The sequence below is a fragment of the Staurois parvus genome, unplaced genomic scaffold (assembly GCF_062004578.1).
Source record: "Staurois parvus isolate SC_StPar_1 unplaced genomic scaffold, SC_StPar_1.0 ptg000151l, whole genome shotgun sequence".
Lineage (NCBI taxonomy): Eukaryota > Metazoa > Chordata > Amphibia > Anura > Ranidae > Staurois > Staurois parvus.
In genome coordinates, this window is record NW_028317947.1 from 278,601 (window position 1) to 295,891 (window position 17,291).

At 42.5% G+C, this 17,291-nt stretch overlaps 1 protein-coding gene across 3 annotated transcripts in view; it reads left to right on the forward strand.

Annotated features, from left to right (window-relative positions):
• CACNB1 (calcium voltage-gated channel auxiliary subunit beta 1) overlaps window positions 1–17,291 on the forward strand; it is a 145,921-nt gene that overhangs the window by 63,099 nt on the left and 65,531 nt on the right. For all 3 annotated transcript variants that reach the window (XM_089674306.1, XM_089674304.1, XM_089674305.1), the window contains 2 exons: window positions 9,199–9,318; window positions 12,361–12,483. In XM_089674306.1, coding sequence (XP_089530432.1) covers window positions 9,199–9,318; window positions 12,361–12,483 — 243 coding nt within the window. The remainder of the gene's footprint in view (window positions 1–9,198; window positions 9,319–12,360; window positions 12,484–17,291) is intronic.

Genomic DNA, 17,291 nt, shown 5'->3' on the forward strand with positions numbered 1-17,291 from the left:
ATCTTGCTATGGAAGTCTCTCCTTTAGGACCAGACTAGTCAGTGGCTTAAAGGGGGTATGGTTAAATAGAGTCTGAGATGGCTTACATAGTGCAGAATGTGGTAATGTTAAATAGGAAATGTACGGTGTGGAGTGTATGGTGTTGGGTAGTATGTGTAGGAGAGGAGTGTGGAGTGTATTGTGGTGGGTGATATGTGCAGGATAGCTGTACAGAGTGTATGACGGTGGGTATTATGTGCAGGAAAAGAGTGTGGAGTGTATGGCGGTGGGCATTATGTGCAGGAGAGGAGCTGCACTGAAGATAAATGAACAGGAGACAGAGGCTCCTGTTAATTCATCAACTGAAGCATTGTAAACACACTGATTACAATGCCTCAGTTATGAAAGGATAGAGAATCTGCTCATTCAGAAAAGGAAGGGGCCGGTAAATGACATTTAGCAGCCCCTTCCTCTGCTCTCCATCTTGACAAATCCCCCACAGCAGCCGGTGGGAGAGGGGGGAAGCTGGCAGAGCTGCAGGGGGGACAAGGGGGGGGGGGACAAGGAGCACACAGGGGGGCCCTGAAAGGAATGGAAATCTGATGGACAGTCGGGGGAATCGGTGCAGCATTGGGGACAGTTACAAGCACCGATCTCCCTCTATTGATTTCCATGAAGCAGCTGAAATCCACAGGAGGGAAAGGAGGAGAAGCGATTGTTAGCTGCTTCATAGAAAACCGTACAGGGAGATCGGTGCTGGTAACTGCCCCCACTGCCGCACTGATCACCCCTTGACCGTCAAATTTCACCTGCTGCAGGAGTTCCCAACCAGGAATCGGCCCCTACTGGCCTCGGGCACACAGGTGTGCCCAAATGGTCAGTCCGCCCCTGCTCCTGACACGTCTCATCCATGGGTGCAGTGTGGGTCAGAGCATAGTGCTCCCCCTCGGGGCCCGTGTGAAGTGCAAATCTTGCACCCATGGATGATACACCACAGCCCTGCCTCTTACCTAGTGAGCTTCCAGAAATTTGCTTTGTTACAAGAGTTCCAGTGAGTAATCACCAGGGAAGGGGATTACTCACTTGGAGTATAGAGTTTGAACAGTAGAGAATCTGAACAGTAGAATAAGGACATCAATTAGCCATAATGAACATCTCAGACTGTGCAAAGTCACTTGACTGGACCTAAGCGACTGCTTTTAATAACAAATGGTGCAGCTCTTTGTAGTTACACTGTTGCTGTGTGCTGCATCATTGTTGGAATTTATTCATATATACATTGTCATGGTTTTGCTCAAATGTAGTGCTGTTTATCAACTCAGTCCAGTCAGGGAAGTACATTTTCAGGGCTTTAGGCCCAATTTTTTTAAAAAGTAAAATTTGAAAAAAACTCACAAGGTTTCCCATACAGACGTTTCATCATCACCATGACAGAACATACATTTCTTAGCCTCCTGGCTATTGCAGTTCTGCCCATCCTGGAATACAAAGGTTCCTGCTCAGTTACACAGTCAGTCTCTTAGTATCTCTTCAGGAAACAAGCCTGGTCAGATCTGGCCACCTCTTCTTGAGGCGAGGGTAGACATTTTCTTTGTGTCTCTGTACCCTCACACTGCTCCTGTAGCCACTTGTCACCAGGGGAAGGAGAACTTGACCATAGACAGCCCCTTGACTATAAAGGCTGTGCACCTGCACAAACAGGCTGCTGGTCTCCACGTAGCTGTGGACACAGGGTTAGAGGCTTCATCCCTTCCAAGACTGACCAAAGCCTCCAGACTCCAATCCTGGAGCTCCCAATCCCAGGGAAACCAGTTTTCTCTAGACATCCTGGGGCTACTCAAACAGCATCACAGAGAACCCTCTCAGACATACTATACCTCCCAACAGTCCTAGATTGGGTGGGATTTTCCTATATTTTCACCTTTGTCCCACGGTCCTGGTGTACAGGGGCTTTGTCCTGCATTACTCTTTATATTCTTTATATGCTAACTTCCAGCTGAGCAGGACCTGCAGCAGTATGAACAGTGTGAACATCTAGCACAGCCAGGGATTGGCAGGCAAGCCAGTGGGGCTTGCAGCCGCAATGAGAGAGAGCGTACAGCTGTCAACTCCAACCTGTAATGTCGGCGATAGGCGGGGTCGATATGCGTTGCCCCCATTGCCAAGAAAGCACTGCATAGACAAACAGCTTTACATTGCTGGCCAGGGAAGATGGTGAGAAGGGGCAGGACCAATTGGAACAACTGCATGTGCACCCGCAGCGGAGTATGTTAAACCTGAATTATACATTGCTGCGGCACATGCAGTAGCCACCTTTTTTCTGGCTGGCACTGTATAAATGTCGGCTGTTTTCCTATGAATAGGTTGTCTTAAAAAAAGGGGTGGAGCCCCTGAAATGCATATCAGCCCCGTCCATCCCCAACATCACAGGTTGGACTTGACAGCTGCACTCTCTCTCATTGCAGCCGTACCCCCACTGGCTTGTTCGACAATCCCTGACTGTGCTAGATGTTCACACTGCTGCAGGTCCTGCTCGGCTGCACTTGGCTGTTATCCGTTTGATGCCTGCATTCTTGCCTTGGCTCCTGTATGTTGTTGATCAAGATTTTAGAACATAAGTGTATGTTTAATTGGTGTCTTTGCAGTTTAACCAACTTCTGAACCTTGCACTCTGTTCGTAACGCACTCCTGAATCCTGCACTCTGTATGAAGCGCACACCTGAACCTTGCACTCTTTACATAACGCATCCCTGAATCCTGCACTCTGTACAAAACACACTCGGGAATCCTGCACTCTGTATGAAATGCACACCTGAACCTTGCACTCTTTACATAACGCATCCCTGAATCCTGCACTCTGTATGTAACGCATTCCTGAATCCTGCACTCTGTATGTAACGCATCCCTGAATCCTGCACTCTGTACAAAACACACTCGGGAATCCTGCACTCTGTATGAAATGCACACCTGAACCTTGCACTCTTTACATAACGCATCCCTGAATCCTGCACTCTGTATGTAACGCATTCCTGAATCCTGCACTCTGTATGTAACGCATTCCTGAATCCTGCACTCTGTATGTAACGCATCCCTGAATCCTGCACTCTGTACAAAACACACTCGGGAATCCTGCACTCTGTATGTAACTCATTCCTTAATTATTCCACACTTTGTGTAATGCACTCTTCCACAGTTTGTACAAAACCATTTGTAATGGAAGCTTTTTATTCTTTTTTTTAAATGATTGTGCTGGGGGTTGTGTCCGTGAAACTCTTGCTTGTGGCACAGCAATCAAAGCATATTTTAGGTACAAGGAAGCCCGGGTTTTGTTTAACCATGCCTCTTAGCATTTGCCCACACCCATTTTAGCCCGGCCCATTACGCACAACGCAGGTCACTTCCTCCCTCAATTGTTTCTCATTCTGAGGTTCAAAAGTTGAGAGGTATGATATACCCCTTCTGACACCATGGCAAGGCACAGCACTGTTACCTGTAAAATGATTTGAGATGAACATTCCATATTGGCTTAGAAAGTGAAGTAGAGGGTCTTCTCATGCACGAGAATGATGTGTAGAGACTCTTAATCTGCAGTAGTTGTAGTATTTTAATTTTTGGGCTTAAGGGAGTGAAAATACTCTACCCCTCACTGTTCCAATTTTTATAAAATACACTATATTGCCCAAAGTATTGGGACACAACAAAAAAATTATTGGATTCACGTGTTCCAATCACCTCCATGGCCACAGGTGTATAAAATCAAGCACCTAGGCATGCAGACTGCTTCTACAAACATTTGTGAAAGAATGGGTCGCTCTCAGGAGCTCACGGAATTCAAGTGTGGCCTTCATATTCACACAACAGCAGTGCATAGAGAGCTTCATGGAATGGGTTTCCATGGCCGAGCAGCTGCATCCAAGCCTTACATCACCAAGTGCAATGCAAAGCATCAAGTGCAGTGGTGTAAAGCATGCCACCATTGGATTCTAGAGCAGTGGATTCTCAGGAGTGATGATTCACGCTTCTCTGTCTGGCAATCCAATGAACGTGTCTGGGTTTGGCGGTTGCCAGGAGAATGGTATTTGCCTGACTGCATTGTGCCAAGTGTAAAGTTTGGTGGAGGGGGGATTATGGTGTGGGGTTGTTTTCCAGGGGTTGGGCTTGGCCCCCTAGTTCCAGTGAAGGGAACTCTTAAGGCGTCAGCATACCAAGACATTTTGGACAATTTCATGCTCCCAACTTTGTGGGAACAGTTTGAGGATGGCCCCTTCCTGTTCCAACATGATTTCGCACCAGTGCACAAAGCAAGGTCCATGAAGACATGGATGGGTGAGTTTGGGGTGGAGGAACTTAACTGGCCTGCACAGAGTCCTGACCTCAACCACATAGAACACCTTTGGGATGAATTAGAGCGGAGGCTGTGAGCCAGGCCAACATCAGTGCCTTACCTCACAAATGTGCTTCTGGAAGAATGGTCAAACCTTCCCATAGACACACTCCTAAACCTTGTGGACAGCCTTCCCAGAAGAGTTGAAGCTGTTATAGCTGCAAAGGGCGGGGCCAACTCAATATTGAACCCTACGGACTAAGACTGGGATGCCATTAAAGTTCATGTGTGTGTAAAAGCAGGCGTCCCAATACTTTTGGCAATATAGTGTATATAGATTGCTTTTAATGGGTTAGTCCACTTAAAATGTATATTTCAACTTCCAAGAAAAACCAGTGGGCTGATTCACCAAATGTCTTCTAACAGCTCTTGGTGCAAATAGATTAGACCCAGTGTGGCAATGCAGTACTGAATACCTGCCAGCAGATGGTGAGGGAGAATAAGAAGTTATGTTTGCATCAACCAAGAAGAGAGTGTGAAAGTAAGATAAAAGTGATTTTCCAGGAGACTGAGAAGTGAATGAGCAGATGTTAGACTTTGCCTGAAGCCGCTCCCTTCTTAATTCTTCTATTCGAAAACCAGGATGGTTAGTCTCACTTTTCCTGCTGCATTCTTCATAATCTAGCACAGCCAAAGTAACACACAGCATACGAGCAGATGAAGAGATTTTGTAATATTAAATTCTGGTGGATGATTCTGTCTATCTGCATTGACATGGAACCAAATTATTAATTCTGGGCAGGACTATGCATATTTGATAGCAACACTTGTTGATCTGGTCTAATGTGCATCCCTATATATATATATATTGCTGAAATACCAAAAGCATTGCACTTCATTTTACTGTCCTAGGACCATTTGCAATATTGGAAAACATGAACATCATATCATTAATCTATATGTGCAATAACAAATGGCATATTAATGAACAGACCTTTGGGACTGCTCACTCCCACACTTGTTAATGAATGGTACAAAATTTCCGAACAAGCTGTCCAAGATCTACTACTGATGCTACTGGCAAGCCTTAGATATATCTCCCTCTGGAAAGTCAACAGTTTTATTTAAGTGGGCATTTTGGCTACGCGTGAAACAAAACTGATGACTTATAAACTTCATATAAATGGTATTGGAATTAATTACAGTTCAATTACTCTAAACCAGGAGTCTCCAAACTTTCTAAACAAAGGGCCAGCATACTGTCCTTCAGACTGTGTGAGGGGCCTAATTGAAGCCAGTGGGATACGAAAATGACCTGTTGTCAGTAGGAGTACACAATGCTCCATGGTTGATGTCAGTGGTAGGAATAGTGCCCCATCATTATTGTCATTTGAAAGAACTGCATCCCTTCATTGGACACATGCTCAATTGTTGGTGTCAGTGGCAAGAATGGTGCCCCATCATTGGAATCATTTGGGGAACCTACACCCCTTTATTGGTGTCAGTGAGAGGATATATGCTCAATTGTTGATGGCAAGGATGGTGCCCCATCATTGGAATAATATAGAGGAACTGTGCCCTTCATTGGTGTCAGTGAGAGGACATATGCTCAAATGTTGGTGGCAAGGATGGTGCCCCATCATTGGAATAATATAGAGGAACTGTGCCCTTCATTGGTGTCAGTGAGAGGACATATGCTCAAATGTTGGTGGCAAGGATGGTGCCCCATCATTGGAATAATATAGAGGAACTGTGCCCTTCATTGGTGTCAGCGAGAGGACATATGCTCAAATGTTGGTGGCAAGAATGGTGCCCCATCATTGGGAAAATTTAGAGGAACTGCGCCCCTTCATTGGTGTCAGTGAAAGGACATATGCTCAATTGTTGGTGGCAGTGGATGGAATAGTGCCCCAAGGGCTGGATAAAAGCAAGCAAAGGGTCCCATCCAGCCCTGGCCCACAGTTTGGAAAGCACTGCTCTAAACTAAAAGTGAATACTTTCTTCAAAATTTCCTATAGTAACATATATTGGTCCTGATATTCTGAAATTTGAAACAAGCTTGCATTCACCTCTATAGCTGTAGGCATTGCGGATACATTTATTTTCAAAATTCACAGCAAACTTACTGAAATCACAACTCCTTTCTCTTTTACCTCATATAGAAAGCAAAATTTTGGTAGCCTGTCTGCCAATGGCTCCCTGTACTGTCAGTCACAGCCAAAGACCCAATGAGGAGAGAGCAGGGGGTGAAGCCAAGACTAGTGTGTGAATGGACACACAGAGCAGTGGCTTTGGAGCAAGCCAACTCGGGTGCCCCCTTAGCAAGCAGCTTGCTCTGGGGGCCCTCGGTAGGAGAGAGGGGCCAGGAACACCAGTGGGGGACCCGAGAAGAGGAGGATCAGGGCTGTTCTGTGCAAAACCACAGCACAGAACAGGTAAGTATGACATGTTTGTTATTTAAAAAAAAAATCTACCTTTTAATATTTTAAGGCTAAGGGCTGAATGAGAAAACTAACTGATTACTCGATCCCCACTATACAGTGTGGATGGATGAATCTCCTCGTACTACGGCTATTGTTTTTTGACAGCCGGCCCCCACCAGCTGTCAAAAAAATTGAACAGTGGCTGTATCTAATTAATGAAAGTCTGGTCTGATCGATCGAACGATCAACTTTTGTCGAACAGAGTGGGGCTGGAAGGGAGAATTTTGGATCATTTGACATTTGACTGTACATGGCCAGCATTGAGTATTTAAGTGTGACTAATATAGTATTTATAGTTGAAATTTTTTTTTATGAGAAATTACCATTTAAAGAATTTTTAATGGAAGCAATAGCAACTGATGCATTAATGATCGTATTGTGATTCTGTGATCATTTTCGCAATCTTGCTGCTGATTTAGGGTATAAATAGTGTTTGGACATGCTCTGTATAGTAAGGCTTACTGGCGGTAGTGTTCTTTTAGTGGGTGTAATAGTTGATATTAATAGCTTTGTGTAGTAGTAAAGTGGTGGGTGTAGCTAGATATTAAAATTAACAGAAAAAGCTGAAGGGGATTGGAGACAGACACATGTTTTCATCAATCATCATGTCAGTTTCTCAGTTCCCGTGCTCCGTCCGCAGCTCTCGAAGCTGCCTGCCACCTGTCCCCAGCTCTCCATAGATCTGCTTGTTACAGCCACTCTGACTTCACTGAGGGAGGGCCTGGCACTTGGAAGGAAAATTTAGCATTGCCAAGCAGGCAGAGAGAGAAGAGTGTGGATGTGGGTGTGTGAGACTGTTTGTTCCAGTGTGGATCAATAGAAAACTTTAACACAACAGTAAAAGTTACAGAGCTTGGTTTGGTTGGGTTTGGTTGGGCCTAGATTGGTGGTGGTGCATACAATGCACATGGACATCACTTGGGAAAGTCTCAGGGCGATAGTTTGTGGTTAGGAAAGGCTTACTGACCAACAAAGAAAGAAACTGGGCAGATTAAAACTCACTTGGACATAAACTGAGAAATGTTTGTTGACGGACTTGACAGCGAGGTAAGTAGCTATGTATGTTTTTACTGTTTTATCGATTTTTGTTTTTGTCTTCGAAAGTTATGTTTTATAGTTGAATCCAGATCCCCAGTGTTCCAGAACATAATGAATATATATAGAAATCACTTTTATTTTATACGTTTAGTGTGAGGTTGCCAAGTAATTCGCAGTTAACAAAAACAACTGTTTTGGTGCCTTGTGTTCACATTTTTGACATTGGGGCTGATTTACTAAAACTGGAGAGTGCAAAATTGAACGCAGCTGTAAATGAAAACCAATCACTTTTCATTTTTTAATTGACAAAGCTGAAGGTAGAAGCTGATTGGCTACCATGCAGAGCTGCACCAGATTTTGAACTTCAGTTTTAGTAAATCAATCCCACAGTGTCAGAAAGTTGAGAATCAATTACGTTTTATGCCTACTGTAGATTATTCACTCACTTCGAATGTACTATTACATTTTAAAATACTGTAAATGTAAACACATGCACAGACATTGCATGTCTCATTTTCATTTTGTGGCACAATTTAGATGCCATATTTTGCCTCATCTTCTGCATTTTCTATTGTAAGTTTTTTAGGTCCTAAGGGCTCATGTACACTGCAGCTGCTAAACTGCTGTTCAGCGTTTTTTTCAGCAGCCCCTGACCTCTCCGTAATGTTTTCCTATGTGCCCATGTACACATAGTTGTTTACAGGTAGTTGTCGTTTTTTTGAACACACCAAACGTGCGTTCAGGAGTAGATTTTACCAGCTTTTCAAACGCCAAATGCTTGTAAATCCTGTTAACCGCGTTTATAAGCATTTGCGTTTAGAAGTGTTTTTTAACTGTTCCATATCCAGATGCTGCCCAGAGCCTTTTTTCATCATCAGAAATGTATGCAAAGCATTTTCCATGTATTCAAATGGACCCGGTACACCAGCACAGTCAGTTCCAGGTTTCCCGTGAAGGTAAAAATGGTAGAACGTGCCGCATTATGCTCATGATGGGATCCATAGTGAATACAACCAGAAAAGACAGGTCATCTCAGCACATACCGCTCTCTCATCTTCTGCTCTCTGTTTCTCTCAAAATGTCTGAAATAGTTAATTATTTACTATTTTTCAGTGCATTCTGGGCATTTGGGAAGGTCTCCTGAGGTTATATTTTAAAAATGCTTCTAAATGTAAACGCGGTATGCAAACGCAGCTAAATTGACGATTTTTTAACCTACGTTTTCCAGCAGTCAGCTTCCATCGTTCAGAAGAGTTTTCCAAATGCCCCGTGTACATGAGCCCTAAGACTTAACTTCCTAGAATAGCTGTTTTACAAGTGTTACCCTGCTGTTGATGCATTATGCTTCACTTTATTTCTGTGCTGTCTCTTCAGGGGTCTGCAGAATCCTATACCAGTCGCCCATCAGACTCAGATGTGTCCCTTGAAGAAGACAGAGAAGCCCTGCGAAAGGAAGCAGAACGGCATGCCCTTGCACAGCTGGAGAAAGCAAAGGTAAACTAGGATTTTGTTCTGGTATAATGGCGTGTTCCTGCTTTAAAATGTTACTTTGTGGCTCTCTGTATTAAAGAGCTTTAGAAATATAGTACAGTAAAGGGCCTCCAGCTTTTGGCTGTAACTGTGACGTTACTTCACCTGACCACGGTGGGGTCTTGGTTTATATTTGCCCTCCAGTGCTGTTCATACACCTAACAAAGTAAGCATTCAGGTCAGGGCCATCTTAATAGCATCATGGGCCCCTAGGCAAAGTATTGCTCTGGGGCTCCTACAGCCTGTCCCAATTTACATACCTACTTTCAAGAATTAAAGTATAGAGAGTTGATAGAATTAAATATATATGTATTAGTACTTTCAATAAAATTGATATTAAACAATAAGAAAACATGGAATAAATCAAAGACTAATCAACACAAAGGGCACTGTATGGGGGGAGGGGGGTTGTAGGCAGAAGGGCACAGTACAGGAGTCAGGAAGGCACAATACTGGGATCAGGAGGGCACAGCTGCCCACACCATTCAGGGACAGTTCAGTACAAAACATTACTGTCCCGTCACATCCGGGACAATAGGCAAGTATGATGTGATGCAAGATTATCATGGGGCCCCTATGCACCTGGGGCCCCCAGGCCATGCCCATGCATTAAGACAGCTCTAAATCAATTGGGTTATGCCATAATGTGCTGGTATCCACCACATTTTGGCAAATTATAGCACACTTTACTTGTCATATTAAGCCCTCCAGCGCCGTGCTGTCATTGCTCCCATTGGACCTGGGCACTTCCATTTTCTCCCGGTCTTCCTTCCAATTCCTTCTGTTTGGCCACTTGAATAGCCGGTTCACTATTACATCGCTCTCATGCACGTGCACAGGAGTCACATCAGCATGGCAAAGATCAAGTGCCATAAATGTACATTGTATGCTGAACTGTGTATGTGCTGCTCAGTGTACATGACAGCTGACAGGCAGAGGAAAGCATTTATGGCAGAAGAGACCATATAGGGTCTCTTCTGTCATAAAAACCCTACCTATCAGCAACTTATAAAACAGTCCCTGGAATTCATAAAGACTGGTGCAGGCAGATTTTTCAAACGTGTGTCTCACATGCATTCTAGAAGTGGTGAAGAATGCACCAAATTCATGTGCCTGTCTAGAACTTACGTACATTTTATTTATTTCAGGTACTTATATAGCGCCATCAATTTACACAGCGCTTTACATCTATAGTGTACATTCACATCAGTCCCTAACCCTCAAGGGGCATACAATCTAAGGTCCCTAACTCACATTCATATAAAAGAGCCAATTTAGACAGGATCCAATTAACCTATCAGTATGTCTTTGGAGTTTGGGAGGAAACCGGAGCACCCGGGGGAAGCCCACGCAGGCACAGGGAGAACATGCAAACTCCAGGCAGGAGGTGCCGTGGCTGGGATTCGAAACAACGATCCTAGTACTGCCAGGCAGAAGTGCTAATCATATAGCCACTGTCCGTGTTCCGCGGCTCTCTCGGGATCTCCTGTCCCACCGAGAGTCCCGAACACTAGCTAACGCATCCACTGGCTGACCAGACAGCCAAACAAAGTCGGGATCAGCTTTGATTGGCTCTCCTTTATAATAAACCAAAAGCGATGACCTGACATTACTTCTGATTTATTCGTACACTATAGGCGCTATTTTAAAAAATCTGAAAGCATTCAAAAACACAGATTTGGCGGTTTTGAATGCTTTCAAGTGCAGAGGAAGGATTTGGGGTCTTATAGACTCCAGATCCCTCCATAAAGAGTACCTGTCACGTGTCTATTGCTGTCACAACGGATGTTTATATTCATACTTGTCATAACATCATATTTTATATTTTACAAAAAAATTGGGTTATGTATTGTTTTTTTTTTTTTTTGCACTAAAATTCAAAAAAGTGTATTATTTCCATTTGACAAACCACTGCATAAATACAGTGTGACAAAAAAAAGCAAAAACTACCAATTTATTCTCTAGGGCCTCTGCTTTAAAACATAAATAAATAAATATATTATTTCCAGATCCAGATCTGGGAGGATATACTCCAGGACACCATCCGTCGTCTCATTAGGAGCATGCCCCGCCGTTGTCAGGCATACATACAAGCACGTGGGGGCCATACAAACTACTGAGTACCATTTTGAGTTGCTGCAATGAAATTTCAGCAAAATGGACTAGCCTGCTGCATCATTTTTTTCACTTTGATTTTTGGGATGTCTCTGAATTCAGTCCTCTGTAGGTTGATCATTTTCATTTCCATCAAACAATGGGGCATCCTTATGTTCCTAACACATTCCCCAGTCCATATCAGTATAGATATCCAGCATGATATTTTTCCCCATTGAGATCTGATGTGTTTTCAAAGTGTTCCTTTCATTTTTTTGAGCAGTGTATAATGTTTGGGGGGTTCATTTTCTAGCAAAAAATACTGATTTTAAAATGTAAACAAAAAGTGCCAGAAATGGGCTGGAGCTGAAGATGTCTGACTACTACTCATATACTGCCATGGCCAAAAATAATATCACCCCTGTATTTCTGTATTAATGCACCACTTTGCTCAGAAAATTGTTGCAATTACAAATGTTTAGGCATTTTCATGTTTGTTTCTTTTGTTTGTTTTGGTATGAAACAAAAAGCCAAATCTGACACATTCCACTCAAAACCCCCAAAATAGACTGAAGTGGTGCATTATCTGACAGAAATGCAGGGGTGCTAATATTTTTGGCTATGACTGTATATTAAAGAGCACATTTTGTGGTCCACCACTACCAAGAGGACAGATAATACATGAGATGGAACTGCAACTCAATTCAACAGTGGCTGCTCCTCCAGCCATGACTGGAAACCCGCATCCAACTGTTGGTACCTATTTGTAATGTTCAGAGCAGACACCCCTCCAGCTCATAACTGAAAAGATAATGGACAATGGACCATTAAATATTAGTAGATTGACTGACAGTTTTATCCTGCCTGGGGTTTCCTCTCAAATAAAGACCTGCAACTTGTGCTTCTCTGCAGACCAAGCCTGTGGCTTTTGCTGTGCGGACGAATGTGGGATACATCCCAGCTGCTGGGGATGACGCTCCTGTACAGGGAATGTCCATCAACTTCGATCCCAAAGATTTTCTTCACATCAAGGAGGTAACATACGTGCATGGAAGAGGCTGAGGCTGATGACATTGTAATCTGAATATAACAGTTGTATAATTGTGCTATAAATGTAAATATAACTATAGCCTCTTTTTCTGGATGGAGTAAGGAATGGTTACAACCTTTGTTTTTTTTCATTGCCTGAATCTCACTGGGGAATCTCACTTATGCAGGCCATAGATGGGGAGAAAACCGGACGATTTTTCTTTAAAAAAACGAAAAATCGGTTGTTCAAGCGGCCAACGTTACCAGGAACAGTAAAAAAAATTGGCCGATTTTCATCCCGTCTACAGCCGGCAAAAAGTGTCCCTGCGGAGAGGTCCGCTATTTCTTTGACAGTTCTTTCACATTTATAGCGGTTGCAACAATGTATCTATTTGTATCCATTTAGGATACAGATGTTTTTATTCGGAAACAAATAGATACATTGTTGCAACCGCTATAAATGTCAAGGAACTGTCAAAGAAATAGCGGAGCTCTCTGCAGGGACACTTTTTGCTGGACTGGAATTCCTCTTCTTCTTCATCCTCTTCTTCCTCTTCCTCTTCTTCTTCTTCATCTTCTTCTTCATCCTCTTCTTCATCTTTTTCATCCTCTTCTTCCTCTTCTTCATCTTCATCTTCTTCTTGTTCTTCATCCTCTTTTTCATCCTCTTCTTCTTCTTCTTCATCCTCTTCTTCTTCTTCTTCATCCTCTTATTCTTCTTCTTCATCCTCTTCTTCTTCTTCATCTTCTTCATCCTCTTCTTCTTCTTCTTCATCCTCTTCTTCTTCATCCTCCTCTTCTTCTTCCTCTTCTTCTTCTGCCTCTTCTTCTTCTGCATCCTTTTCATCCTCCTCTTCTTCCTCTTCTTCAACCTCTTCTTCTTCCTCTTCTTCAACCTCTTCTTCTTCCTCTTCTTCATTCCCTTCTTCCTCTTCTTCATCCTCTTCTTCTTCTTCCTCTTCATCCTCTTCTTCTTCTTCATCCTGTTCTTCTTTTTCTTCTTCTTTTTGTCTTCCTCTTGCAGGTCACTGCTCATGCGCAGATTTTTTTATCGGTAAAAAGATCGGCCGATTTGCCCATAATTGGCGTGAAAATCGGCTGATCGGCAAAATCGGCCGATTTTTTGCCAACTTTACCGATAAAAAAATTCTGCCAAAATACCAAAAAAACGGCCGAACAATTAGCCCACTAACGATCCGAAAATTGGCCGATTTTATTTTTGGCCGAAAAATCGGCCGATTTTCGACCCATCTATGGCCTGCATTACTTCATGTCCTTGGGACAGGACAGATAAGAGCTAATCTCTACAAACTGAAGGCATATGTCCTCATTGACAGTTGTCACCAGAGTGCTAAGTCCTCACTGGAAAATTTTCCCTTAGCGCCTGTTTTGGTGAAAACTGTAACATTTTGTATCATTTCACATCATCATAGAGAAGGTTAATCTTCCCAGCAAGAACACGGAGAGGAATAAAAGCCTTCTCTGATCCGTCAGCATATCTCTATGGAATATTTTTCCAAATATTTGCCTTCACTGCTCCAAGAACAACAATCGTAGCGGGTATTTCCATTACATCCGAGCACAATCCTACAGATAAAAATAGGTAAACATAAAAAGGGCTACAACAATGCGGTTATCTCTAACAGTGAAACACTCACAAATGTGGTCATTGGAGTGTCATGCATCTACATGACCATAACAAAGGAATTCATAACTCCAGAAAACCTTAAATACATAGAGATTCATTCTTATATGAGCTGTAGCTCCAAAGAAGTTGCATATGTGGCCTAGTGTCTACGGCTTATGAAATACAAAAGCAAAACAAGTCACTAATTGCAGAAACATGGAAAGGACATACCAACAGAAAATTAGAAATCCATTGCACAATATGTAAATGAAAACTATCTGGGTATTCCAATAGTTGAGAAATTCTGTGGAACAAGAAAAAATGTTTCTGAACAAACTTCCCTTAAAGGTGGATTTTTATTTTATATTCAATGAGCCCTAAAAGTGTTAATGAGGAATTAATGGATTAATGTCACTACTGTAGGCAAGAGTTAGAGGAGCATTTATTGTGGGGTACAAAAATAAATGTGATGGGAATGACATACCTCCCAACTTTTTGAGATGGGAACTAGGGAGACCTATTAGCAAATTTATGTAGGCATAGGACCAGGGATTTTTTTCTGAGAGAATAGGTTCAGGAACTCCCCCTTTCCTAGTCACCCCTTGTTTCTGCCCCCTACTCACCTAAGAGCACCATCCACTGCCTACCTACCTACCAGTACCACCCCTTTTAGTGAATACAGAAGCAAGTATTATTTTTAGTGTTAAGTAATTTGTATGGAACATACTAAAGAAAACATAAAACGCAGCAACAAAAGCACCCCCAGCAACAATAGACCCCCAACAGCAACAACAGATCTCTCAGCAGCCAGCAGCAACAGACCACTCCCTCAACAGTAGATCCTTCCCATCAACAATTGACCCTTCATCAACAATAGACCATTCCCTCATCAAGATTCCCCCCCCCAGCAACAATTAATTACCCTGCAGCTAGCCCCCAATAGACTCTCCAGCACACGCCAGCACTCCTTGCCATTACATACTTTCAGTGCTGGAGGTACCGGAACTGCGTTCCCCTGCATTTCTGCTGAAAAAAGCCCTGCATAGGACCCCCCCCCCCGCCACCCCTCTTAACCACTTCCAATCCGGACAGTTTTACCCCCTTCCTGTCCAGGCCAATTTTCAGCTTTCAGCGCTCTCACACTTTGAATGACAATTGTGCAGTCATGCAACACTGTACCCATATGAATTTTTTTGCATTTTTTTGAGACAGATAAAGCTTTATTTTCGTAATATTTATTCACCACTTTGATTTTTATTTTGTATGCTATATAAATGAAAAAGTCCAAAAATTTTGAAAAAAAGTGTTTTTCTTATAAAAGTTTGCAAATAAATAATATTTCATCATAAATCTTGGCCAAAATTTATTCAGTTATCTTTTTAGTAAAACAAAAACACAAATTAGCTTATAACCAAAAATTATAATTTAAAAAATGTTTTTTTTACATTTTTATTTTTTTTTTAATATTTTTATTTGGGTTTTTTTTCTACATACTGTCACCCTAGCAGTGCAGTGTCACCATGGTGACGCTGTACTACTTGCATTCTTGCAGCCATTGAGAACTACTGTGTGAGCTGTGATTGGTTACAGCTTGTCACATGGTACAAGGCTGTTGTGCATGGCCTTGTACCATGTGACCTCTGATCATTCACAGATTTCACACGTAGTAAGCAATGATGTCAGAAGTGACATCTTGCTTACTATTCTGCATGTGATCACTGATTGGCCAATCAGTGATCACATGATCGAGACCTCACACAGAAGTCTCGTACGACGATCGGTGTTCCACTGTGTCTGGAGGAAACAGCGGGTAACGGATCGCGGTGCTGCGCGCTCCTGTTGAGCGTGCACAGTCCAAAATGGCGGACAGACAGGAAGTGGTTAAAGGAGAATTATACAAAGAAAAAAAGATTAGTTCAACTCACAAGTGCTTTTGTTTTTACCAATACTATTCCTTTATATACTGGCTTTTGAAGTTTACAAATGCAGCAATTTAGAAACTGGATGAATGATGAAAAGTGCTAAACACTTTTTGAAAGATAACTAGTTCGTTTTACAGTATATACAACTATATATATCACACTATAATGAGGGGCAAATGAGGAGGAAAGGGGGATTTGATCCAAATCAGGAACAGTCCCTCGAAATCAGGGATAGTTGGGAAGTAGGAAAAATGATATTTCATCTGATAATTGACCTCCCTTCGGAACAATTAGGGTAACAAAACAAGAATCATTGTCATTATATATGCTCTAAAAAAGTCAATATAGTGACATACAATATATGGAGTACTTCAAATACAGTATAGGCAATGTGACATCTGTTTATTTTTAGAATGCTATATTAGGAATATTTGTCCCCCATATTTCACTGCAATTAGTAAAATGGTGTGTAGATGTAGCACCCTCCTAGCGTAGGTGGCTAGGTAAATTTAGCTTTGGCTCCTTCTGTGGAGCAGTGATTGCAGAACCGTACCATAAGGGATCTGATCCCTGAAAGGCACTATCTCACTCACTGGGTTGTGTCCAGAGAAGCTGGCAGGAGGAAGCTGTCCTTGGGAAGTGTGATTAGTTACCTTAAAGTGTTACTAAACCTACAATAGTGAAATCAGTCTGTATATGCAGTAAAGCAGGCTTGGTATACTCACTGTGGAACCTAAGGGGTTAATCCTCTGCATTGTGTAAAAAGGCTGTTTGATCCTGCCTTCTCTAAACCTCCCCTTCTTCCACAGTTCCCAGTACATCTGCTGATAGTACAGAGTTCTAGGAGACACTTTGCACATGCTCAGTTTTGTGTGTATTGCTAGATTTTTTTTTTCCGGGAGGGTGCATGTGATCGGCACAGGGCCAATCAACACTGTCCAGACAGGTGGTCAGGGGTCATGTAGCCTCATAGGACAGTTAGAGGAGAATAAACTCTTCCTACAAGCTTTAACCAGTGCTCAGTCGGACACTGATAGAAGACTGCTCTAACTGCTGATGAGAAAAAGTATTTAGCAGTTTTTATTTACTAAAATAATTGCATTTTCATGTTCTGTGTACTGTGGGAGACAATATATAGTGAATGCAGGGTCCTGGGTTTAGTAACACTTTAAATGAATCCTTGGGACTGTGTGCTGGATGCTGCACTGGGTATGGATAGTTGCACACTGGTGCAGGGTAAACAGATACCCAAAGACTTGCTCCAT